General features: G+C 37.4%; 1 protein-coding gene across 1 annotated transcript in view; it reads right to left on the bottom strand.

Moving 5' to 3' along the window:
* Positions 1-27,741, bottom strand: part of kif26ba (kinesin family member 26Ba) — a 367,132-nt gene that overhangs the window by 174,422 nt on the left and 164,969 nt on the right. The window contains exon 3 of the mRNA XM_039748799.1: positions 26,073-26,612. Within this exon, the coding sequence (XP_039604733.1) occupies positions 26,073-26,612 (540 nt within the window). The remainder of the gene's footprint in view (positions 1-26,072; positions 26,613-27,741) is intronic.

Genomic DNA, 27,741 nt, shown 5'->3' with positions numbered 1-27,741 from the left:
AGTGATGGTGTACATTGTAGCACTGCCATGAAAATAATCATAAATAAGATATGCAGAACTGGGATTAATCGTATGTGGGGATCAACATGATAAAAAACTGCAAAAATGTAATGATGAGTGGAAAATATAAAAGAGGAAAAATCACCCTTTATCTGAATAAACTAAATTCCTTGAAGATTTCTGCAACAGCGATAGACTTGGCAATAAATAAGGAAAGGAAGGAAGTCTACATGCTTGTTAAGATGCCTTTATAAAAACAGCATTATAAAGGCAAGGTTATACTGTTTATCAAGAGACAGCTGCCTTTAAATGAAGGGATCAAAATAATGTGCAAGGCTGAGAACATTTGAAGAGGGCAAATAAAATAAGAAAAGTGTGGGAGAATTTTAATAAAACAATATTGAAGATAGCAGCATGCAAGTAAAATATTATTTGCATGAAATATTATACATAGTTTGACAACAAATAGCTGACAAAACCAGAAATAATTAAGAAAATGACTTAAAGTGGGAGCCAGTGTAGCTGTTACCTACACATTTAACAACGTAAGAGTGGAGACCAGCAAAAGAGCGCACCATTTCAAAGGACAGAATGCAATGAGAAAAAAATCACATTTTTTAATGGTGTAGATTAGCTCAAGAAGTCTAAAGAAAAGTGGCAAAAGAATGGCATGGATTATGAGCGTTGAACTGATTAAAAAAGATCGTGGTGATGTAAGGAATTAAAAAAAACAACAACAACAAAGACAGAAAAGAAATAATGGATGGTAATACAGTAAATGCTGAGAAGGAATTTCTATTGTGGGCAAGAAAGAAAATGACATGTCATAACATTCTCAAACCCACTTAGTCGAAAATCAGGAAACCTTAGTCAATCTCAGCAGAAAACATAAATCTCCGAAGGTTGAAAATGGTATATTACATGAGCAAAATGAGAGCTGATGTAATTATGTAAAAGCAGTAATAAAATTAGAGGTTATGCAGCGAAACATTACAGAAATGTTTATTGGATGAAGGCAAAAGAATATTGGAGAACTACAGAGGCAGAATGTCAGCAGTGGACAACATTGAAAGAACAACTATGAATATTAATATTGATTCAGACAAAAGCCCAGGGGTAACTAAGCATTCAAGATTACTGACTGAGAAAGGTGAAGTATGGTGTGGTGATGCTGTTGAAATAAACCAGTAGATCTAGCTATAGCATGAAGGCTTTGCCATGTCTAGTCAGAATTCTGAGAGGGAAATTCAATACGATTGAAAGAGAAACAATTTAAAAGTATTGGTTTTAGGCGTTGGAAATGAGACCGTGACAGGGAATCCCATTTTGGATAACAACAGCTATTCATTTTCTCCATCCTGGCATTTATGGTCAGGGTAACAGAGAGCCAGAGCCTATCCCAACAGCAATGTCCACAATTCAAGAAGGAAGTAAAATCAATTAACTCCAATAATACAAAGTCACCCAGAATCTGTCAATAAGGGACAAATGGAACTGATTCTGGGAGGAACCTTCATGAACACAGGTAAACAACCAAACAAGTACCTTGAGATGGCAACACCAATTACGGTGCCATCACATCATTTGCCTTAACAAAAGGATAAGTGTCTGTGTGTCTGTCCAAAAGAGGGCACGTTACAAACATTTTTAGTAATAAAATGCATTGCAGTTGTCATTCCAACAGATGGTGCATCACAAACATTAGCACTGCTTTTACCAATCCCATACCAAATGGCATAAAACAGAGATATATGCATTTCATGGCACACTGCCAACATTAACACTGAGGTATGCGTTGATTACTTAGATTTCTTAGACAGGTAGCACAGCTAGTTGTCTTGATAAAATGTGTAATGCAAAGCAGAACCAACATTTGTTCTAGGGTGAAATATGCTTACAGTATGTAACTTTGACATTGACTGGAATCACGCAGCGGTGTTAATACTAAAGAGATAATGAAAGTTTATAAAAAATAGAAAAAATAAATTTTTTGGCAAAGCTATTCCTACTTCCAAAGGCTTCATGAGAGTTTATACAGATTCCTTTTAGATCCACAGATGAATATTCTACCAATAAACACACCAAAATGTTGATTTCCCCACAGCCTGCCTGAACAATTATTCTCTTTAAAAAATCAATTCCAATTAGTGCCACTCAAATTTGAAGTCAGTTTATAGCAACCAACCGAAATCAAATCAAAAGCTTGAAGCAGTTAAGAAACAGATCAGGTTGAAAAGCTAAACAAAAAATGAAAACACAGCTCATTATCAATAAAAGCCAGGGAAAACAGCCATGAGATCATCAGAGAAGAGACACCCACCTCTGCCATGTTGCCAATTAAAATGGTGCAAACCTGAAAAGCATTTGCCATCTGTTGTATACAAATAAAAGAAGACATGCATTTGCTACTTTGACATTAGCACAGCCTTATAATGAAGGGTTCAACTTCCAGGTCCTTCTGTCTCTTCAGTCACCTCTGGTCATGTAAATTAGACAGCGCTCTGGTATTTGCAGGTACACAGCCAATTACATTAAATGATCTGGTAATTGACAATAGCTTATCAGGCAAATCTTTCATCTCTTTCTCACTTTTTGAACTTGCTGTTTAAAAAAATAATTACCCACAGATTTAATGCACTACCTTATAATTAATAAACTTAGCTTCAATAATGTGGTTTCCATTTTTAGAGACAACTTTTCTAGCTAATGAATCATTTTGTTTGCTAAAGCTCAGGTCATACCTCTGGTCTTTACATCGTGAAGCTTTGTAGTTTGAGCAAGCCCCTTAAGACTGTTACTGAATACATGACTGACTTTCATAAATCATTAGCACATGGTTATATTTTACATCACAGAAGAATGATATTAACTACATCCACTCATTTACAAATTTTTTGAACCATTTATTCTGGCAGCATTTTGGAATGAACCTTCATGAACACAGGTAAACAACTAAACAACAAATAAAGGATATTCATGAGTTTAAGTACCTTGAGATGGCAAGACCAATTACAATTGCTGCTATCACAGCATCTACCTTAATAAAAGGATATGTGTCTGTGTGTTTGTCCAGTTGCCATGCATCTGTCACATACATTTTTAGTAATAAAATGCATTGCAGTTGTCATCCCAACAGATGGTATATCACAAACATTAACACTGCTTTTACCAATCCCATACCAAATGGGATATAACAGAGGCATATTCGTTGCATCTGCAGTGGGTTGGCACCCTGCCCGGGACTGGTTCCTGCCTTGTGTCCTGTGTTGGCTGGGATTGGCTCCAGCAGACCCCCGTGACCCTGTGTTCGGATTAAGCAGGTTGGAAAATGGATGGATGAATATTCGTTGCATGGTGCACTGCAAACGTTAACACTGTGGTATACGTTGATTACTTAGATTTCTAAGATGGGTAGCACAGCTAGTTGTCTTGATAAAATGTGCATTGCAAAGCAGAACCAACATTTGTTCTAGGGTGAAATATGTTTGTGTAACTTTGCCCTTGACTGGAATCACACAACGGTGTAAATACTAAAGAGTTGTTGACGATGATGATGTGAGCAGCCAAACAAAAAATGTGTTGCCAGTTAATTCTGTTGTGCACACATACACGATTTATATGTGCCAAACATACACATAGTTCTTTGGGATTTGGAAGAAAATGCAGCTCTAGAAAAAAATCAAACAGATACATGGAGACAATATGAGCTTCATATAGATAATAACCATGTTGCACATCTAAGCCAGGTGAAGCAGCAGTGCCAACAACTCTGCCACCCAAATACCCAATATAAATAGTCTCCTCTCCACGGGATATATTGGAATGAATAGGTTTGGAAAAATATGGTTGGAATTACCTGCATCAAAATTTAGCCCAGAAGCACTTTGTTCTTTCCATTTCCATTTATAGGCTTAGCAGATGCTTTTTTCCAAAGCAACTTACAAAAGAGGTCAACATATTCAAATGAACATGGAGGTCAGTTTGGGAAAAAGTGTTACAGGAAAACATTGCAAAATTAATCATCACAAGTGAACAGCTCAGAACAAAATACAAGCTATTAAAAATGCGTAGATTACAAAAAACCAGTCAGACAGAAATTCACTAAACAAGGTAGTCTTCAAACGCTTCTCAAACACATTGAACTATGGTTTGGTATTGAAACAAAATCTTTTCAAGATACCACACTACTTCATGATTAGCAAAAATACAGATATAATAAATATATATATATAATTAATTTGCAATATTTTAAGGTTTCACACAAGAAGAAAATCATCATATAAACTATAAAAAAAGATAACACACATTTGCAGGTGTAGCACTTGTTAATATGTATTATCTCTTGGTAACATCCAGGTAATTAAATGGCATGGTGATAACCTGATCAAAGATCTTTTCTTTCATTGAAGTGCCAAGGCTACACTTTCTCTCTGGAAGGCTACTCCACACTCACACCCTTCTTTATAGAATTTCAGACTTAGAAATCAAAACCATTCAACCACTGAACCACAGAAAAGAAACAGAAGAAAATGACTCCTGTGTGGTGGTGAATGTGCATTTTAGGTAAAAAAATCAATAATGTTTTTTTTTTATGTAGACGCATTAATAAAATCTTGTGCTTCTCCCTACTTGTCAAGGTGGATAGCTTTCTTTGATCACTGATCCAAACTTGTGAAGAAACCTGAGTCTGTTGGAAATCTCATGAGTGCACATCTCAAGCTACAAACAGAAGCCAGATGATTTTTTTTTAATCTAAACTCACTCTTAAGCACAGTGTAAATGGTTATTGAATGAAGCAAATGGATAATTATTTTTCAGATATTTCTTAATTTAGATAAAGCCTCCTTCAAATGTTAAAAAATGATAAATATACATATGTACAAATCCTTGTGTACTAGAATGACATGTTGAATGTAGAATTATCCATCTATTCATCATCTAACCCGCTATATCCTAACTACAGGGTCACGGGGGTCTGCTGGAGCCAATCCCACCCAACACAGGGCACAAGGTAAGAACAAATCCTGGGCAGGCCGCCAGCCCACCGCAGGGCACACACACACCAAGCACAATTTAGAATCGCCAATGCACCGAACCTGCATGTCTTTGGGAGGAAACCCACGCAAAAACGGGGAGAACATGCAAACTCCACACAGGGAGGACCCAGGAAGCGAACCCCAGTCTCCTAACTGCGAGGCAGCAGCACTACTCACTGCACCACCATGCCACCCGAATGTAGAATTAATTGAAGCATATTTTTTTAATATTTTGAATTCCCCCCCTTCTTGGTCTTATTAATCTGATATGATTCAGTAAATACATTTTCTCTTTTGCTTAAATATAGTATAATATCCAAATCATGTACATATGACATTACAAGATACCATTACAATAAAAATACTACCTAAAGTAAAAAGTTTGAAATGCCCTAGAAATAAAAAATGGAGAATTTAGAGTTTGCTGCCAGAAGTATGTAGGTTAGAATTCTGCCAGGAAAATTGCATTGAATCAGTATGACAGTGGTCCATCTGTAAATCTGTACTGTACTCTATAATCTGTCTTTGGCAAGGAACAGTTATAATTCCATTTTTTTTAAAGATTTATAGCTTCTTCTCTTCAGAAACACTCCTTTTATTTCATTCTTGTAGCTCTGCTGTCATACTTTTGAAAAGAACTTTGAATCAGCAGACTTCTAGGAGCATCTTTTGACAATATAATCAGCACTGAGTACGTGTACTGGCAGCTTCCAGAGTTCACCTCTCCATACATGGTGTCTGATGAACTGGAAATTAACGTGATTTACCAGCAACTGGTATGGTACCAGCACTGCAGAGCAATAGACAAGTCTCTCGAGAGGTGTCCAACAGGTCAAAGAGTGATAAATGACTAATAACTGGACTAAATTGATTAGCCAGGTTTAGTGGCGAAATCTAGGCAGCAGCACTAGTAAATTATTGAGAAGAACTGAACTACATTAAAAAAGCTCAACTGGTCGTGACCTTCTAATAGGTTAATGCATCTTCTTTATTTTTGATTTGCTAGTGCTGTCACTCGCCTAAACTAAAGGTGTGATGCTGTCACAAGACACATGTATTCAAACAGCTTTGTATCCATTTTTCCCTAGACAAGCATTGATTGCGGAGTAGTTGGCGTGCTTTTATAAAAGAACATACAGAGATGATAGTACGTAAGCATTTAACTTAAGTATTAAAAATGTCATTCAGATAAGAAAAAAGGGGGTGCATTAGCGTCAACTAAGCCAAACTGAAACACCTGCTGTGTCTATTTAAGCATTTTTACATTTCTGTGTACATGGATGGTACAAATGGATGGCACAGTGGGGATTTTGCCTTAAGACTTCAGGACTTGCTATGAATCCTGGCCTGTAAAGGTGTATTTCTAAGATGTTCTTTTTCTAATCCTATCTTAGAAGCACTCACTCTCACTCAGTTAACCAGGAGATGTGAATTGGACTGTTGTGATAAAATATGAGTTGTGCTCTTCAGCAAACTGGCATCACTACCTATGACCCTGGATTTAGAGGGTACAGAGCATGCATGCATTAAAGTCCTAAACACGCTGAAAATGAAAAGCACCAGATGCAGGTATTATAAATAGTAAGACGATTCAAGACAACTGATCATCACTATTGTGTGCCAAAAATGTAACTACAGCTGTATAATGTGATTACATGACATATTTGTTGCTGTCATCCTCTGATGCCTTTAGTAGTTCAGCAAAAAAGAAATTATGGTCTAAATGTAATAAGAGGTACCTGCAAATACAATATGTGCATATCACACTTGCTCAATGCATCTCTCATTTACAAGTTTTCTCATATAGAAATGCTGTCAGGATGATTTGTGGTTTGGTCCTTGGACGATTGTGTCAGACAGTGGACTGGTATCCATCTGCAAAGCCACCAGAATGGACCAGAACAGCTCAGTGGCCTTGTTCTGAATAAAGATGGAAGGACAGAGGCTGAGGAATTCTAATTCTAATGGATCGATTAGGCTGTTGAAACAGCTCCACTGCCAATAATTCTTTTTTTCTTTTTCAAACTCATTCTTGAAATAGATCACAAAACAGATGTCAGAAACAACAAAATAATATAAGTGAACAGTTTCAACTAATAAGAACTTACTTTAATGGCTACTAGTGTGCAGAACTGTTTAGTCGTCAGAGTAAAATAATACTTTATGAAATAAAGTCAAAAAATATTTTGCAACTTCATATTTAAGGATTACTGTTTTATGAAGTATAACCCTTACTAGGCTGACATTTTCTGATGGTACTATACAAAATAAAATTTAATTAGAGAAAGCTTTGCCATGAAACCTACACCAGGAATTTATTAAATCTCAAGAGCCGGAACACCAGCCTATTATTTTAAAAGATTTGACATTTAATTACTCTAAACATTAGGGGCTGGAGTGTGTCAGAGTTTGCATTTTGGCTGTGATTAGTTAAAAAAAAAAAAATACCAGTAAACAGCCTTTGCACATACTATACATCTGGCAGACCTTAAAGAGATACACCACCCAAAAAAGATATTTATTTTATATTTTACTTACCCCATAAAGTTTGTAGTGACAGCTGAAAAAGATTTATAAACTAATGTTTTCATGCAAAATGGAGAAAAAAACATTTATGATACAATACAAGGCAATGGTGACCAGGGACCTCATGTAAAAAATGGTGCATATGCACAAAAATGTTGTGTACTCCTGTTTCCACACTCAAATCGAGATGTATAGAAACTAAACGTGATTTAAAGGCAAGCACATTTTTCACTCCAGCTCAATCCATTGCGTTTGCAAGTTTTTGGCTTGATTTTGCAAAATGGTGGCTCCCAGCGTCAAAGCGGTGATATTGTACCTGTGTGGTTTCCCTTTAATTTTTAGATTCAAATCCCTGACGTGTCGTTATCAAATACACTGAAATTAGCCGCATATCGTTTATAAATTTAAAGCACTTGATTGTAACAATATAATGGTGCACAGAATGACCAGACTATTCTACTGCCATGGCTGCTTTAGCATTGTTAGAGGACATCGCAAATGGAAGGATCAGAAGAGAATGAGTATTCAGAGAACATACTGATTTCTTGGCACATGATGATGATTGGCTTCTTAGTTGTTTTAGATTTCCAACAGCGATCCTCTTGGAGATGTGTGCTGAACTGGGGCCAGCTTTACAAAGGCAGACTTTGAGGAATTGTGCTCTACCTGCTCCTTTACAAGTTCTGTCCACTGTCAGGTTTTTAGCCACGGGAGCTTTTTGACCGATCGGGTATTTCTCAGTCATCACTGAATTGCAACATACCAGCTGTATGGGATGATATTATCTGCTTGTCATCCAGATAGATAAAATTTCCTTACATTGCGGTTGAACTGGAAAACATAAAAGCGCAATTCGCAGCAACGTCCGGTTTTCCAAATGTAATCAGAGCTGTCAATTGCACGTACATTGCTATTGCAACAGTGCTGGACAAGTTATATCAACTAGGAATGAATCACCAAAAGAATGAGCTGGCATTACATCATATATAGCTGGAGAGCCTATAAAAACAGTAGGTCCGCACAGTCACAGGTTTTTTTTTACAAGTAGTGTGGCAAAAGGCAAACAGTCCTTTTAAGGATACTGAGTGACCAAAAAAGAGCCATTTAAATAGGAGAGAATAAATCTATTGTGGAGCTTGGCGTCAACACTACACTTTAAAGGTGCCTTCAGAGAATGAATTTGGTTATGTAAATAGAAAGCATTTCTACTCTGTTAATATGCTGCTCAATAGAGCACAGAAAGCGTGTTGCTTTGTGTGTCAGACAGCGTTACAACTTCATTTGAATGTAATTAGCAGAATGTAAAAACAGGTAATCAGGTGCAGCATTTATTTTTTAACCAATTCATTTAATTTGTAGTCAACATCACATAGTACAGCCCTTATATTCTAAGTTAATAGGCCACATCTCTAATAACATCTACTATTGCATTTTATGACGTCTGTCAGCATACAGCCAGAAGGTCTCCTGGTGGTTTCAGAGGCAGAGGTGTGTGTGCAGCAGCACCATCAAAGCGTAGATTCGCACCCTTACCACAAGGGTCAGCTATTGTCTGAAACAGAATAAACAGATGTTGGGCTGCGACACGCTTTTCACGTTGAATATGATATGTGACCGCTTCTTTTTCATTTCAGGCACCTTGGAGTGTCTCTGCCACACTGTATCACTCCATAAATTTTCTTTTGTTGTTTATACCACTGCTTAAGCCAACAAATAGTATGTTTTTGCTTGCCTCTATTCGTATTTGCTGAAATTCTTTTTTTCCATGTGCTTTTGCCAATGTCTTTGAAGCAGTGAAGAAAAGGGGCTAACTATATTGATTTGCATATTAAAATATGTAAAATTCGAGGAGGAGTTGGGGTGGGGCTATAGGCGCATGCACATGTGTTAAATTTCACATTTGTTGGGATTTATAAAGGGAAAGTGGGAAAGTAACATGGAACTTGGTGCATGCATAGATTTATGTATCTGGATTTTTTTTGTGGGTACGCACATTTCCACTTTTGTCTGTACGCCATGTTTTAGTGTGAATTCTACGCACGGCGTTATACACGAGGCCCCACCACTGTGAAATGGCAAACAATGAGAAAACATCCATGGATAAAAGAAAACAAAAATCTCATGTTACTTGTGTTGAATAATCCACATTTCAGTTATCCCTCAGTTGTTCAAACAGATAATGCCATGAGGCCTTAGTGTCCTGTTTATGATGTGCACTGATTTTTTCCAGAAATATGTATTTAACAATATTTAAGAAAAAAGCATGTGTTTTGCACATTTTGCTCATACAGCTGGATAACAGACATATGGATTATGCAACACATTGTAACATGAGACTTTTTTTTTCTCCATGGCCATTTTTTACATTGTTTTCCATTGTACAGCATTAGTCAACATTGGCTTGTATTATATCATAAACCCTTTTCTCTCTATTCTGCATGAAAATATGAGATTCTTGTTTTTTTGTCAGCCATCACTATAAATTACACGAGGTAAGTACTGTATTATGTAAAAGAATCATCTTTGAGCGGTGTATTCCGTCAAAGTCTTCTTTAATACTTTTTCATTAAGAATAACCCAGCATTAGAACAGGATAGCACACAACTCAGAAGTCTCTGCCTCAACATAGGCTTTCATTATGGCACCTTTGCAAACAATGCTGCCATCTTAATGTTATATACATAAGAATTATTTATTACAATTACTTTAGTTGTTTTTGTCTTGTGCATCCTAAGACACCCGTACAAGAAAATCCCTACATATGATACACTGTTTGACTCATCTTGATGTCTAGCTATGCAAGACAATGAGATTTTTGGCCCTTTAGACTCTAAAAGTCCTCATTATATGGACAATATTTTGGGCAAGAAATTACACATTTATGATAAAGAGTAAACCAATAGATGTCTTCAGCAAAAAGATCAGAAGGACTTAAAGTTGTGCATGTCACCATCTCTAGGGGTTCACCCCCAATGGGCTATGATGGGTTGAAGTTATCTTTTTCACAAAGCTTTGAAAAAATTGGCGATCTGTTCAAGGTTACGTATTATGAATATAATGTTATTTTTCACTTTTTATCCTTTCCTGGAAATCTAGCTCTCCATGGACCATCAGAGGATGAAAAGGACAAACTTCTATTACAATTGAGAATCTTTAGACTTTAAACATTTAAATTGAAGCATCTCTCTATTGTAAAAGGAAATCCTTGGATGAGATTTGCTCTGAGGTAATTTCAACTCCCGCGAGAGATAATTTCAGGTCCCACAAGACAAGACTTTTTGCCAAGAGATTTTGACAAGTCCCGCCCCCATGTCAAACATTTACAACCACACCTACAGTCGACTCACATCTCATTTGTGTGAATGCTATTGTCAGACACAGTTCCTGCGCTCTCAGCTCCGAGCGGGGTCGGAAATAAAAGTCAAAGAGTAGAAGACAAAGTAGAACGTCATAAAGAGGTTCATAAACATTGGTGCAATACACATGCAGAGCAGGTTAGAGATTATGAAAGTATTAAAATTCGAAAATCTTAAAAAACTCATAGTAAAGATCGCAGATCAGATTAGCGCTAACAAACAGAAATTATTATTTGGTAAAATAATGGGACAGCGAAAAGAGATAGGATATATGGACATAAGTGATATGACAGAAGTATGTAAATATTGTTTGGATTTAAATTTTAAGTCGGAGACTTGTAGATCGTCTAATTCATGTTGCTATCAGGGAAAAGTAGTGTTTCTTCCCAATGAAGAGGCCTATCCGCGAGAATTAAAAGATTTGTTGTGTGGTGAAAATGAAATCCACATACATGAGTGGCAGAGACGTCAAGTGGCTGGAGTGTAGCGTAGGCCAGGGGGTTGGCAAGCTAAGCAAGCAGGGGGCAAAGCCCCAGAGTACTTTAATATACTTTTATTTCAAATATCTGACAAAACTATTCTTGTTTATTATGTACTAGCAAAATACCCGTGCTTTGCAGCGGAGAAGTAGTATGTTAAAGAATTAATAAAAAAGAAAAGGAAACATTTTAAAAATAACGTAACATGATTGTCAATGTAATTGTTTTGTCACTGTTATGAGTGTTGCTGTCATATATATATATATATATATATACACAAACACATACACATACACACACATATAAACATATATACATTGTGGAAACCGTACCCCCAGACACAGACAGACCGACACCAGGATGTCCAAAACACACTTGTTTATTTATTCTTCCCACTGCAACCACAATGCCTTCTCCCAGCACCTCTGTTTTTTTTCTTCCTCTTGTTCTTCCTTTCTCTTTCTCTCTCTCTCTCTCTCTTGACCTCCTTCCTCCTCCTCACAAGCTTTGTCTCCTTCCTCCCAACTCTGGCTCCTTGTCTGGAAGGAGGCGGCCCCTTTTATCAGGACCCGGATGAGCCCCTGGTGCTCCCCTTGACGTCACTTCCTGGTGTGGCGGAAGTGTCAGGAAAGCCCCTGGAAGCACTCCGGGTCTTCTTGGAATTATTTCTGGCAGCACTTCCTGGTGTGGCGGAAGTGCTGCCATCCAGGATTCTCCAACTGTCCGGGCGCCCCCTGACAGTGGCCACGTCCTCTCATGGGCATCCCAGCTCTGTCTCTGTGGCCCCCAAATAGACCCGGGCGGCTGCCCTCTCGTGGCCGAGGAAAAGTATTGTCCCAGTTGGGGACTGTCCAGGCGTCCCGGCCGGGCAGTGTCCCCATACATCTGTGACAACATATATATATATACATATCTACATATACACATATATATATACTGTGACGTGTCTTGCCATTGCATGGGCTATAGGGAAGGGAAGGGAAGCAGTGTTGGGGTGGAGTCTTGGGGGAACCCTGTTTGTAAAGGCACCTCCCTAGAGAGAGATGAGTGACAGGGATCCGGGTTAATTAATGGGGCATGATAAAAAGGGGTGGTGTGGCCGGAAGGGTGAGTTGGAGAAGCTGGAGAAAGTGAGGAGAACAGCATAAGGTGTAAAGAAGGGAAGTAACTGTTTTTAAGAGAGGTAGATAGGACAAAGGTGATTAGTCTTTGTTATTTTGGAGGTGTCCCCGTGACCCAGACAACGGCCGGTTTTAGGGCACCCTTTATATCGCGGCATATTGAATAAAAAGCCAGTCGGCATTGGGAAGATTTCCCCGGACAAGCGGCTCCTGAGTGTGTTTATTCGACGGGACGTCACAATACATACATATCTACATATATATACTGTATATAGCAAAACCCCCGCGCTTCGCAGCGACGAAGTACTGCTTTTAAATTTTTATTAAGAAGAAAAGAAAACCCTTTTAAACTGAGGGAAAATATACCAGTAACTATCTGTTAAGGATCTCTTTGTATAGCACGTTGTCAGTTCAGCACTCCGGTTGTAATATGACGAAGCTGCGCAAGCTCACTCTTGAGAATGCAATGTGTAGTTGTCCAGGAGAAAAGTAATCTTGCCTCAAATCAATGACAACCTCTTGAGGGTCTGTCCCTGAGACTTATTAATTGTCATCGTGAAGCAGAGCCTCACTGGAAATTTGAGGCATTTGAATTGAAATGGGAGATCAGAGGGTATAACGGTGATGCGAGGAATACATTCAGAGTGTGGCGCTCTGCTGTTTTTTTGTGTAGCTGCCTTCACACAGCTTCTCCGCTGCTTTATAAACGAATGGCATATAAGGCTGTGGTTTCTCCTTGCTTCGTGGTTCTGTACTGTTTTATTGTTCGTTTATTACGATTGTTATAGTTATTGTGTAACTATTTGAGACTTACTTTACTGTTCAGGTCATCCATTTCCTTTATTTAATCCGGGGCTTGTACGCTATTTTTTGTTCGTTTATTACGATTATAGATATTTATTGATTCCCTTCTTTAGCTGACTGCCTGTTCATATAAGGCGCTCCGCTGGTTTTTTGTGAAGCAGCCTTTACACAGCTTCTCCACTGTTTTATAAATGAACGACATTTAAGGCCATCGTTTTTCCTTGTTTCGCCAAGGAAGCTGCCTTTTTATTTAATCCACGGGTTCTCCGATGTTTTATTGTTCGTTTATTACGATTGTTATAGTTCTCTTTATATAGCATGTTGTCAGTTCAGCACTCTGTTGTAATATGACGAAGCTGCGTGAGCTCACTCTTTAGAATGCAACGTATAGTTGTCCAGGAGAAAAGCAATCTTGCCTCAAATCAATGGCAACCTTTTCTAGGGTCTGTCCCTGAGACTTATTACTTGTCATCGCGAAGCAGAGACTTACTGGAAATTGGAGGCATTTGAATTGAAATGGTAGATCAGAGGGTATAACAGTGATGCGAGGAATACATTGAGTGTGGAGAAACTCAAGAGACAGTGTGTGTATTAACTTGTGGATTTTTCTGTGAGTATTTGGTGGCAGCGTGATGAAGTTCTGCAAGACCGCGTCAGCTGTGGAGCTCAGCTCGGAGCATATTCTTTTCCTACCTTGTCAATTGTGTAATGCGTTTTTTGAACAGGTTTGATGCATGGAAGTGATCACTCGTACTGCGTTCAGTCAGTTCACGTGAGCTGCTCTCTTGTGTGATGTTGCGATGTCCACGGCTTTATTTAATGTTAGCTAAGACCCGGCACTTAATTTTTTCTCGCTACAGCAATTTTGACTCTGTTAGAAAGTGATCCAAAGTCTCGTTTATACCTCGTGTCTTCTCATTAAACTTGTACCTCGTGAATAAAGTATTCGTCGAAGGCATGACAAACGTTAGCGTGAGCGTGTCTATAAACTTAATTTAAACTTACGGTTTACACCGTGCTTTCTTTCCGCAGTAGCTGCACTTATGAATAAGCTTGTATGTGTTTTTTCTTCAGTGCTCTTTGGAGCTCTTCCTTGTTTTCTACGGACTGCGTTCACAGTCAGTTCACGTGATTGCGTGGGAGGCGTGATGATGTGACACGCAGCTCCGCCCCCATGGCCATCGAGCTGAAGTCCATTACAGTATATGGAGAAAAATAGGTTCCAGTTATGACCATTATGTGTAGAAATTCGAAATGAAACTTGTCCAACTTTTGTAAGTAAGCTGTAAGGAATGAGCCTGCCAAATTTCAGCCTTCTGCCTACACGGGAAGTTGGAGAATTAGTGATTAATGAGTGAGTGAGTGAGGGCTTTGCCTTTTATTAGTATAGATTTCTACCTTATGAAGTAATGTAAATCATTACATTTCTTATGGAAATTCCAAATTAGGGTGGCTTATGCTAATTCGGTCATTTTAAATATTATAGATTTACCTCAAAATTTCTGGAGCAAATACTTCTCCATGAATCTTCTTACCATAGTAAAATAAAGACTAAATGAAAAAAAGTTCTTGTTTCTTTGTTCAAACACTATATGCATAAATAAGATACCAATGTAACATTTTCCTAAATGTTTAGGAGGCTAGAGTAAATACAGTGAATTTTAACATATTTTATGGACAACAGGTAATTCTTGGCTTTAAAGGGCACCAGGGGTCTGTAAAAAAGTTGAAATGCAGCATGTGTGGCTTCATTTCCATAGTTAAGTACTTACTAGAAATAATTGCTACATTGCAAAAAGGGTTTCCCGCCCAGCAATTTACAACTTCCTAAAACAAACAGCATCCGCTATGGCTGAAATGATGCAAGTGCAATGTAAACAGTAATCAAAACAAAACAAAAAAAAGTAAAGAGGGAATCTCAGGAAATATCTGAATTGAAATGATAAGAGGGCAACCTATAAATACAACCAGATGTAAAGGCAAAAAATCTGCACATAACTAATGATACATGATAACTGAGAAGAACCTCTGTTTTGGTCTCATGCTTCACAAATACTGTGCTTTCTTTTCTATTAAATATAAAAGCAAATATATAATATATATATAATGTGAAAAAAGTAACAAATACAACTTATATTTATAATTTACTGAACAATGCTAACCTGTGCCTATACATGTGGAGTTCTCACATTCTCCCTATGTTTGCATATTTTTATTTTTCTTGATACCCCATTTTTCTTCCAATATTAACAAAAATGTGTGAGTGTGTTGGGAGTATGCATGAGAGTGCCCTTTCTGGGTTGATTTTTATTTTGTGTTTGATGCTCCAGCCTGTCATGAGGCTGGATCAATTCAGTGGGTTTCACAATGTTATGTTATGTTATGTTATGTTATGTTATGTTATGAATGAAACATACATTTGCAGATTGTTCCCATTCTGAAAAAATATAAATCTTTTGTAAAATTTAAAAGAAACATTTAAATTTAATTGTATATAATTCTCTTCATTGAACGCAGTGTCAGAGCACTTGTACAAATTTTTAGCTGTCCGTTGTAGATGCCACATGGGCTGGACGGGCCCCCAGGAGAAGGGATGATTACTTACCCAGACGGGAGACTCCTAATAGGCAGATAAGCATCTCTGCCAGGGAGGAAAGAAGGAGCAGTCCCAGAAGGAAGGACCAGAAAGGACGGATGGACAGCCCATTGAAAAGAAAAGATATTGCTGGGGGTTTGTTAGTCCCCCAGCACGCTAGATGGCAGCAGCACCAGATATCGGTACCCATTGGAAAGCCAGAAGGATATGCAGGGAAATGTAGTCCAGCAGAGCAGCCCTGCTGGAGTCACAAGGTGCTGCAAGAGGGAATTACATGGAGACACGCTCCCTGCTGCGATGGACTTCTGTATGATCCGGAAGTGCTTCCATCAGGCAATGGCCCTGGCACTGGAAGTACTCTCGGGTCCTTAGTAAAAGGGAACACACTCCCTTGGCCCGGTGAGCTGGAGCTGGGAGGTAGAGACGCAACAGGGCAGTGCAGTGGTGACAGAAATTGTAGTGGTGAATTGAATTGTTGAGAAAGAAAACCTATGTTTTTTGCGCTTTTCTTACTGGTTGGAAAAGTCTGGTCAATAAACTAACCTTTATTTGAACCTGGGACTGTAAGTGTTTGTTCATGTCAGGGTTTGGGACTTGCTGATGCCTGGAGTCCATCACACGATAATAACAGAAACGTTAAACCAGCATTCATCTCTACTTAAAACAAATAATCACTTTTCAAGGCAACATTAAACGACAAGGGATCTATTTTCAATTAGCACTGATGTCATAAAGTTTCCATAAAAAACTGAACCCATCTAATCAAAGAGACAGTTATGCACATCTCCACACACACTTGTGCTTAGCCTATTTAGACTCGCCAGTTAAACTAATACACACCTCATCTGGATGGGAAGGAAACTTGGACACCTGGAAAAAAAACCTACGCTGAGACTTGAGTGTAAATAGCCTCATATTAAGAAATAGAAATAAAAAAATTATTAAATAATTTTTGTGATGATGATTTCCAGTATCAACAAAAATGTGTACATGTTTCATGTCTTATTGACTGCAATGTTATCACAATATGCAAACATTGATCCTGTAGTAGCCAGTAGGTTGGATTATACATTATATTCTGTTATTTTTTTATTTTTAACTCATTAATTGTAAAAACAGCTACACACAATTATGCCTTCAGAGGTTTGTATCAACGTATTGATCTTCTTTTCTATGTTTGCCTTTAAAGTTCAGATTACTCATTCATTCAGTGAACCATTTTGTAAATGTACTTATTTGTAATACAAATTTTTAAAAGTATTCCAGTAATCCATAATCAAAGTGGCTTTGGTTCTTTCCTAATTATATTAAAATGTTCTTTAGAACAGCTGAACATTAGAACAACCTAGCTGAGAACAGGCCATTCAGCCCAAAAAAAAGTTCACCAGTCCCATTCACTTAATTCTTTTAAAAAATCATCGTCAAGTTTTGAAAGTCCCTAAAGTCTTACTGTCTACCACACTACCTGGTAGCTTATCCCAAGTGTCTATCGTTCTTTGTTTAAAGAAAAACTTCCTAATGTTTGTGCAAAATTTACCCTTAACAAGTTTCCAACTGTGTCCCTGTGTTCTTTATGAACTCATTTTAAAATAACAGTCTTGATCCACTGTACTAATTCCTTTTCATAATTTTAAACACTTAGAACATTAGAACACTCTAGATGACAAAACTTGCCAGTCCTATCCACTTGTTTCCTCCAAGAAAACATCAGGTTGAGTTTTGAAAGTCGCTAAAGTCTTACTGTCTACCACACTACTTGGTAGCTTATTCCAAGTGTCTATCGTTCTTTGTGTAAAGAAAAACTTCCTAATGTTTGTGTGAAATTTACCCTTAACAAGTTTCCAACTGTGTCCCTGTGTTCTTGATGAACTCATTTTAAAATACAAGTCTCGATCCACTGTACTAATTCCCTTCATAATTTTAAACACTTTAATCATGTCACCTCTTAATCTTCTTTTGCTTAAACTGTAAAGGCTCAGCTCTTTTAATCTTCCTCATAATTCAACCCCTGTAGACCTGGAATCAGCCTAGTCGCTCTTGTCTGGACCTTTTCTAGTACTGCTATGTCCTTTTTGTAGCCTGGAGACCAAAACTGCAAACAGTACTCCAGATGAGGCCTCACTAGTGCATTACAAAGGTTTACTATATCATGGAAAAAGTATATTGCTACGGTGGTGCAGTGGTAGCACTGCTGTCTCGCAGTTAGGAGACCCGGGTTTGCTTCCTGGATCCTCCCTTTGTGGAGTTTGCATGTTCTCCCTGTGTCTGCATGGGTTTCCTTCCTCAATCCAAAAACATGCAGGTTAGGTGCATTGGTGATCCTAAATTGTTGTGGGTGTGTGGGCTGGTACTCTGCCTGGGATTTGTTCCTGCCTTGCGCCCTGTGCTGGCTGGGATTGGCTCCTGCCCCGTGACCCTGTGTTAAGATATAGTGGGATGGATGGAAGTATATTGCTATTGGTTAAATTTGTCTATAAAATTAATTGTTGTGGAATGATAAACAAAATGGTGTGTCTTTCATGTTCAATAGTATTCTTTGCATAATAACTGCAACTCCATAAATAATTATCATTTCAGTAGTAGAAAAACAATAGATTGCAAGTCTACATTCATTAAACATTCTGCACTACTAAATGCTGACTACTACAAGTTTATTGCATACTGCTCTTCCCTAAATATGGACGCATGCTAAATACAAAATAAAACTCATTAGTGAAATTAAAGACATCTTTGATAAGTGTAGGTGCTCATTAGTGTAAAAGATATAAGTTGACAATGGAGTTGAGGAAAACAAAAACAATCAATCTTGGAGAAAATAAACTTTTGAATGTGTGTACAGTTTTTTCTTAAATGAATATTTTCTGATTTTTCACCACACACCAGTAAGAAAGAAAGAAAGAAAGAAAGAAAGAAAGAAAGAAAGAAAGAAAGAAAGAAAGAAAGAAAGAAAAAATTTACTTGGACCTGTGCCTAGTGAGTTAATTAGTACCCCAAGGAAATCCCTCGCTTTATTAAACTTCAGTGATAATAGCCAAGCCTAACAGGTTTGAATACCACTTGCCCAAACATAAGAAAAGTGGGTGGAAAACTGCTTTACAATAACCTATTTCAGATTTTGTGCTTGTGAATTGCTTTCAGTAACTGATGCAAGGCAAAGGCCAACCAAATGGAAAAAGTTTCTTTAAGCTAAAGTAATAACTATACAAAGAGGTAACGGATTATAAATGTAAACCACAGCACCAAGCCAGGAGGCATAAACATGTGTTTTTAAACATGTAACTGCATCTGATGACACTCAACTCCACTTAAGGTTATGAAAATGCAGAGCCATGTTTCTTCAATACACTTGAACCAGAGCCGCCTAGTCCAACTGTGTAGGAGTGAAACAGAAATCATTAGGGGCCTCTGTTGGGCTGCAGATTCACAGATGGTGTTTTCTCTCATTTAACTCCGCCACAGGCTCAGCGACAAGTTAATTGTTTGGCAGTAAATATTTTCAGACCCCAAGAATATATATTTGCATCGACAAGCCTGCCAATTTCTCACAATACTACAAAATAAAGTTTTTAAGATGGTCTGATAGCTGTTATCATTTCAAAAGAACATTAAAAAAGAGTTTTTGGCTAATTCATCAAACCCTCCCTCTCTTAATAAAGAACTTTTTTTCCAGTTTTGTATGATAATTAAAATGAGCTGCTTTATTTATTCACAGTAAAGCACCTAAAACAGGTTTGCTATTAACTATACTATCCACCATTTGTGTTTCTGCAGGCAAGGCCATATAAAACTCTGATGACCATCAACAGTCCTATACAGTGGAACCTCGAGTCATGAACGTCTCAGACAAATCGGATTATGACCAAACTTTTGCATCTGTTTATGACCACACTCTCGGGTGACGAACAAGCCAGTTTCCCTTCCGGTTCATACGCGCCGATGATTTCCGCACATGTTCAGTCTCTCCCTGTGCATTCCCTGTGCAGCGAGCGAGCGAGAGAGAGAGAGGGTGTGAGAGAGCAAGAGAGAGAGAGAGTGCGAGAGAGCGAGCGAGAGAATGCAGTAAAGCTGAGAAGGCAGTTAAAGAATGCACCGGGCTTGTTTTTAAAGAGACTGCTTTGAGCATTGATTTAATCGCGTTGTATTTAATGAAGACTTTTTCTATTGGATTTTAACCTCCACTTCACTTCGGTTTTTATGGGATCATTTATTTATTGAAGGATTCTGAAAGCACTGCACTTTATTTAATGTGGACTTATTCAATGTTTTTACATTTAGTTTACTATTACACTGTGCATTCTATGGTATAATTAACTATTTTTGTGCTTAAAAACCTTTAAAAAATATATTTAAATATAGCTTATATGGTCCGGAACGGATTAATTGTATTTACATACAATCCAAAGGGGGGAAATAACTTTGGGTCACAACCAAATCGGGTTGCGACCAGAGTTTTGAAACGAATTACGGTCGTGACCCAAGGTTCCACTGTATATATATATATTTACACTATATATGAAGTGTTGTACAGAAACAAAGAACATAAAAAGTGAGGTAACTATATTTGTGCAGTACATATTCAATAATAATAACAATATATTTTATCTATATGCCACTTTTCTCAAAGCACTCTGGGTGTGCTCAAGACCTTGACCTGATTCCTAATCACGACCAGGGATACGAAAGTAACAACAGAAAAGAGATTTTTTTTTTTTCAACTATAGAAAGAAGACCAACAATTGGTGAATTCCACTTTGGCATACAAATGTTAGGGTTCTAATTTGGCACAAGCAGCACAAATCCATTGATCCATGCTGGTATTGCTAATACAATGGTGTGGAGAACTGTGTGATACTATTGATTCAGCACTTTTAAGGCATCTGAGCACTCTGGATGTCACAGAACTTGTTCTACTTCTTTTGAAAGAGAGATAAAAATTTGAGTCACAATGGACAAGCCCTTGAAAGACAACAGAAAGAAGTAGAACAACAAGAAAGCCAGAAACATCCATAAAGGTCCAAGGAAAAATAAGTAGACATGCTCCTTTTAGACACATGACCCCTGGATCAGACAGACATCTCCATGAAAATAAACTCTTGGACTTGTTTATTCTTTTTTTACCTTTCAATAAGCTTCTTATTCCTAGAGTTAGGAATGGATTCAGCCTTTTTATTTTGACTTTGCCTATATGAGTCTCATTATCCCATTGGGCCATTCTATTAAAACCTACATTAATCCCAGTTGGGTAATATATATCTGAAAAAATACTTTATGGGAATGCACTCAAAAGAGGGAATGTCAGTCAACAGAGGTTCAGACGCACAAGGATGCAGAGGAAAGGCACTGAAGGTACACTAAGGGCAAGAGATAGCAAATTTTGATTATTTTATTACCTGTCTTTAACAGGTATTATGGCCAGTAATCTAAACATTCTCCCCATAATACTTTAATTTCATATTTCTGGTCTGGCTAATTATCTTTCAAATCATAAGAACTTTCTCCTTCATTCAGAATAAACAAAATTCAGACAGAAAACATGTGCTGACATTTAAAATAGCAATCATAGTGATTTCTGTAGTTACACGTATAATAGTGTGCGACAATGCTTTAATGCATCAGTGTCTCCTAGGATGTAAAACAAGCAAATATTATATAACAAGGGAGTGTAAAAGACACACACAAAAGTGACCTTAGATGGAGATAGTTCTAATAGAGTAGGGCTACTTCAAACCGCAGATGACTTTCTCTGTTTTTCCCAGACTCAAAGTAATGGACCACTCGCTCTGATGTTTGCAGGTGCCTCTGCAGTCCACAAATGCTATTAAAATGCCATTCACCCAAGACTGCTCCTGAGCTGTCTTCCTTCTCCAGCATAGAGTAGAACCCCAAAAGGTTTCCACAGGTAATTCTTGATGCTACCTACAAGTCTGGAGGATACAGCTTGGCCTTGCTGGTGACTTTACGTTTAACTGATTAAATCAAAGTAATCTTGTCACCTTAATAGATGGTTGCATCTTGCCTGAAGAAGGGGCCTGAGTTGCCTCGAAAGCTTGCATATCATAATCCTTTTAGTTAGCCAATAAAAGGTGTCATTTTGCTTGGCTTTTCTCTACACCTTAATAGATACTGTAAATCCATTAAACAGATTTTTTATTTTATTTCTTAGTGGAAAGTCAGATTGTTAAAAATGTATCAAATGAAAGATGTAAACAAACTCAAAGACATAACAGTCCCAATCCTGACAGCTCATAAGAAGATATTGACTTTTGATGAGAAGTTCACCTTTCAATAGCCTACGCAAGGTTCAGACAAGGAGCCTTTGAAGCCCACCCATTTGTACACAAATTGGCACATGTCAACACATGCACAAGTAGACAAACAATATTACCTTAAACACAATATCTCATCTCTTTGATTATGTTATCAGTGAGCAACACCCAGAAGGCAAATCAGTAAAAAGTAAATAGAAAAATAATAAAAAAAAAATCATACTTCACAGTGTTAAACACTGCCATGTCCTGAGAGGAAGCAGATCCCTCAGCAGAGATATCCTTTCCCATTCTGTGACAGCATTTTCCTGTTCTGAGCCAGAAGCCCACCTCTCTTGGACAATATCAGCACAGTATATACATTAATATAGACACAATATTATCTGCTGATGGTTTTTGACTAGAGACTTGGATTTGTTCCTATTCCTTTTATTTTTTATAGTTTGCACATTCTTGCCACTTGGGTTTTTCCTTTTCTCTCCAGCATATCACAGATGTGTATGTTAACTGCCAACTATAAACTGGCCATTTTAAGTGAATGTATGCATGTATGTGAGTGTGCTTAGCAAATGACTGCCAAACCATCGCAACCACATGAATTTTTACTAACATATTGTTAAACAAACTGGAAGTGGTTTATTTTTATTATTTTTTATTTTATTTATACATGTGTTTAGGACATTGCAAGCATATGGCTAGATGACTTAACGTGTGTATTACGCAAAATGAATAACGTGATATTTCTGATTTGTTGTCATCCAGCCTTAGTCACTATAGATGTCTGTTCCATCAGAAACTTTATCTCCATTCTTCATGAAAACATTAACTAACAAACTAAATTATATAGGTTAAGTAACATATCATCCATCTATCCATCCATTTTCCAACCCACTATATACTAACTACAGGGTCACGGGGGTCTGCTGGAGCCAATCCCAGCCAACACAGAGCGCAAGGCAGGAAACAAACCCCAGGCAGGTTGCCAGCCCACCGCAGAGCTGTCAGTAACATATCAAAAAACTATCATTTTCATTTACACTGGAGTATTCATTTATTTAATTGTAACACTTGTTTCACTGAATGAGCCATAACAATAGACATAGAATGTCATGAGCATAAAGGAAAGGTGTTTTTGGATGCCAGTGGCACACACTTGAAAACCTGGGCTGCACAACTTTGACTTACTAGTGCTGACTGTTCATGTAAAGCTGCTGCAGGGCATCAGCTGTTGAAACTGCAGATTAACAGTCTTTCTTATGAGATAAGTTGAAGGGCCTGTTTGCATTCTCCAAACCTCTCCTTTTGCTTTATGTGATAAGAGAAACACAAACCTAATTCAGTTATATCTATGGACTGACAGAGTCAGGAATGAATACAGTTAAGCCATGAAAATAATTCCCTCCTCTACTTTTGAAACATGGGACTAATTGCTGCAGATGCAACCTACATCTCCTGACTCTCTCACCTTTGCTGAAACTTGTTCATTTCATCTATTTTAGCAAACAGTGAACAATGATCCCATATTAAGTGGATGAGTAATGCTGAAGAAGAGGGCTGGAATCAGTATTTGTGCTTAAATTGCAACATTCTACTTTAGTAATATAATTACCACACATACATCTGAAAATTAACCTTTATGAGAAATATTTAAATTTACCTGGGTCATTAGATAATTGTAATCATGAATTTGAATGTTGATATTATGACAGGAATCAGGTAGATTCTTATCATCTACCAGCAGTAAATAAATAATTGGGTGGCATTTTACTGGAAGTTGGATGTAATACTCTCATTATAGATTTGAAACTGATAAAATTACAAAGTAGCTTATTTGTAGAGGTTATAATGTTTAAGCTTGCATCTTGGTGGTCATGCAATACCTTTTTACTAATCTGGCAGCACTGTAAAAATACAAATCTTTTGGATATGGTAAAATCATGACTGAGCAAAGAATATGGAAACACACACTTTAAATCTTGTATTCAGCAATGGTTATCAATGGCTCTAGTATCTTCTCTCTTTTTATTTCTTACATTGTCATTTATATATGTGTTTGTAATTTATGCTATTGAACATTTTTTCTTTCTTTTTTGTATATTATTACTCAGTGACTATTACTTTGTTTATTATTCATTTTATATTTTTCACAAAATGTTAATTACGTATTTCATAGTTCTTTCTCTTATGTTCCTTGTTGTCAGCATCTTGAACCCTAGGGGGTGGTGCCCCCTAATGTTGCAGCTGAAGGACTGCAATTTGTCTGAAGAAGGGGCCTTGAAATACTGCTTCGAAAGCTTGCATACTGTAATCGGTTCTTTTAGCCAATAAAAGGTGTCATTTTACTTCACTTTTCATAGCATCTATAATGGCTAAGACAGTAAAACATCCTGCCGCTACATGTAATTATCGTGAAATTGTTGCTGTCTTTGCCTTTCAAAAATGTTCATACTTTAGGAGGGGCAAGATGGAATATTTTGAGCATGGACACATAATCTGGCATATGCTGTCATGGCAGCAATGTCACCCCTAACAGGAAGCATCATTTCCATTTTTATTTACATCTGTTCACATTTCATGTCACTGTGTTACTTTCACATTTACTATTTTGATTGCAGTTGTTTTTATGTTCATTTTTGTCTCTTTTGCCTTATACTAGTTACAAGTCTGTGTTTTTTGGTTTGGTCGTTATATTACAACGGTACTCATGTTGATCCATGTGAGTGGGACAGGTGAGAGAATTAAACTTCAGTTTTCAGATCGTTTTTTTGCCTACTGCTAGAATGTCAGATCTTTTACCGAAATGTGATGTTTCTTTTGTTTTGGTCTCTCTTTTGTTGGTTAAAGCATTTGAGTGTTAGCAGAAAATTGACCTTTTAAGTGACTGCTGGTCATAACATTAACCACCCTGGTTCTTGATTTTGATAGACACAATCATTAAACTAGCATGAAATGCACAATGTGTGGTGTGGCCAAACCATGAAAATCTAAAATATGATGTAATATTGTCAAGCGTTAAAGATGTGTTCTTGCATTCAAACACTCCCCTGTTCCTATCTCATGCATTCTCAACATTCAGTGACAATTTCATGTATGATTACAGATTCATCAAAGTATATCATTATGATTTTTACTATCATTTCAAACTGAACAATTTTAGTTATATTTCATAATAAGCACCGTAAACAGAATTCATTATTACTAAAATGTATTCTGCTTTAAACATTGCATTTTAGAAGCTTTAGCCAGGTAGTTTGATACTTTATGCAACAAATGAGTTAAAATGTGCTTCATTCATATCATGCAAAACATAAACAGGGGAAGCATAAATTACATTTTGCTCTGCTTGGTTAAGTGTACTACTTCTTATTTTGAAAACATTCCATTTTCTAAAATATGATTAAAAATTAATTAATTGATTAACTGATTCAAATGTGATGGGTTTTAATTTCTACAATCATCATTTATAAAGATATTTACATGATAAAAGTAAATAATTTGCTTAGTTTTTATAATAAATAATGCTTGTTTTTTATTGAATGACCTGTCATTACAAAATTTCTGTTTTGCACAATATTAATAGTCAAATTTATTTAATCATGCTCTTGCCAAAAAAGCTTCTTACTAAAGTAAAGTATTATTTCGTTTCGTAAAAATATGCCACCAAGGTAATACCTTGGTCAAAAGAATAGCTTGATGAGCCAGTGATATTGTGGAAACCACAGTAGAAAGAGAATGACAAAATGAAGACGATGATTACCTCAGTTTAATAAAGAGGTGGACCTACAGGATGTGGACAAATCCAATAGCAGAGATACTTAAAATATTTTAATTGATACGCTCAATGACAAATTCAGCCAAAAAGACATCATATTTTTTCTATACACTTACTTGATATGGGTATAGAGTCACTCCATTGCCTCTTGAAATGGACCAAGTCCCATCTAGGTACTGGTGGGCCTGTATTGCAACAGAGCTCATAATGTTGTTGCCGTTACTGGGGCTGGTTGGCATCTGACTGACTGATTTTCCAGAATGTCCAGGAGAGCCAGTCTTCTTCTCCAATCCGTTAGTAATACCAAGACTGTTGGGCTTGCTGGAATGCTTGCCAGGCAGCAAACCTGTGTAGCCTGGATTTGGGGTATAAGCAGCAGGAACAAAGGGCCAGTCCCGAGGAGCCTGAAGGGCACCCACATGACGAGAGCCACCCAATGATGGAATGTTAGAAAGAGGAGGTGATCCTGGAGACATGTCATACTGCTCAAGGGATGTCGTCTGATCAAGTGTCAGAACCATCTGGATGGCCTCCTGCTTAAGCTGGTTCAAGTGTGTGGCACAGATGTCACATCGGTTGTCTTTGTCATTCCAGGCTTTGCGGGTTGTGTTTGGCACTTGAAGCTTGTCATGAATCAGGGATGGGAATAAAGGATCCTAGATAGAAGACACAAAAAGAAATTATGTATTAATTAATGTGCACAGTTGAGATTACTTATCTGATGCCTGTAAAATATAAGTGCAGTTCATATCAATTCATAGTGTTGCACAGCATTCTTATTCACAATTACCATAATAAAAACCAGTGTAACAAAATTAAATACTGAAAATATTCAATAAATGAAAATTTGACCTCGTTATCCATGAAATAAATTTTGAACAGCTGTGTCTGTCCTTGAGCTCTCATGCACTACCTGGTAGTGTTACCGTGAACAGTTATCTGAAAAGCATTATCACTCCTATTGGCTACATTTTGAAAAGTATTGGAATATCATTGGTAAAGCAGGCAATTACAGCATTATTGCATATATTACATGGGTAACATAAGAATGTCAGTTTTAGAAGGCAATAAAATAAGACATGAACCTTACGCCTAGTGAACACAATAAAACTGAAAAAGTATCATGGGTTGACAATAATATTTAAGACAAAGTTCCTTCAGGTAATATGTGGTCCAATTAACTGATTAATGTAAATTGCATCATCTCTATATATATAAAATCCAATGTCTGTCTGTCCACTTTTCACAAAAGAACTTCTTAACAGATTTAGATCAGGTTTTTTCTATAATTTGCTTGAACATTCCAGCAACTGCTCTGATCACACTAAGAATCATAGTTCGCTTGCAGAAGCGATTTATTCGCGCTAATCCGAGACCGAGGCTACAGGCCGAGGGGAGGGGAAAGCGTGACGTCAGGAGTGGGGAGCTAGGCAGGGCCCTCTTCATCACGCGCCAGTCTCCGTTCGAGTTGGTCTACCTGTCACCACATTTTGGAGCGTACCTTGTCTTCGTTTAGTTAGCGATACTTGTTTGTTTCAGTTTCTCCTGTTTCACTACTATGCGGGCGGAGCCGCAGCGGACAGCTAGTACTATATAATAATATCCCTTTAAAATGCAAACATCAATCAATCAATTTTTAGACCCATTTAAATTAAATAAGGGTAAAGCCAAAAGCCAGAATCTACCCTGAATGGGGTGACAGCCTTAAAAAGATGTTGCTAAGCTGTCAATATTTCTAACACATTTCCTCATTATTTTTGAGCAAAGGGAACTATTTCAAGATGC

The sequence above is a fragment of the Polypterus senegalus genome, chromosome 3, assembly GCF_016835505.1.
Source record: "Polypterus senegalus isolate Bchr_013 chromosome 3, ASM1683550v1, whole genome shotgun sequence".
Classification (NCBI taxonomy): domain Eukaryota; kingdom Metazoa; phylum Chordata; class Cladistia; order Polypteriformes; family Polypteridae; genus Polypterus; species Polypterus senegalus.
The sequence above is the reverse complement of the archived record's forward strand: the minus strand, read 5'-3'. Positions and strand labels throughout refer to the sequence as shown.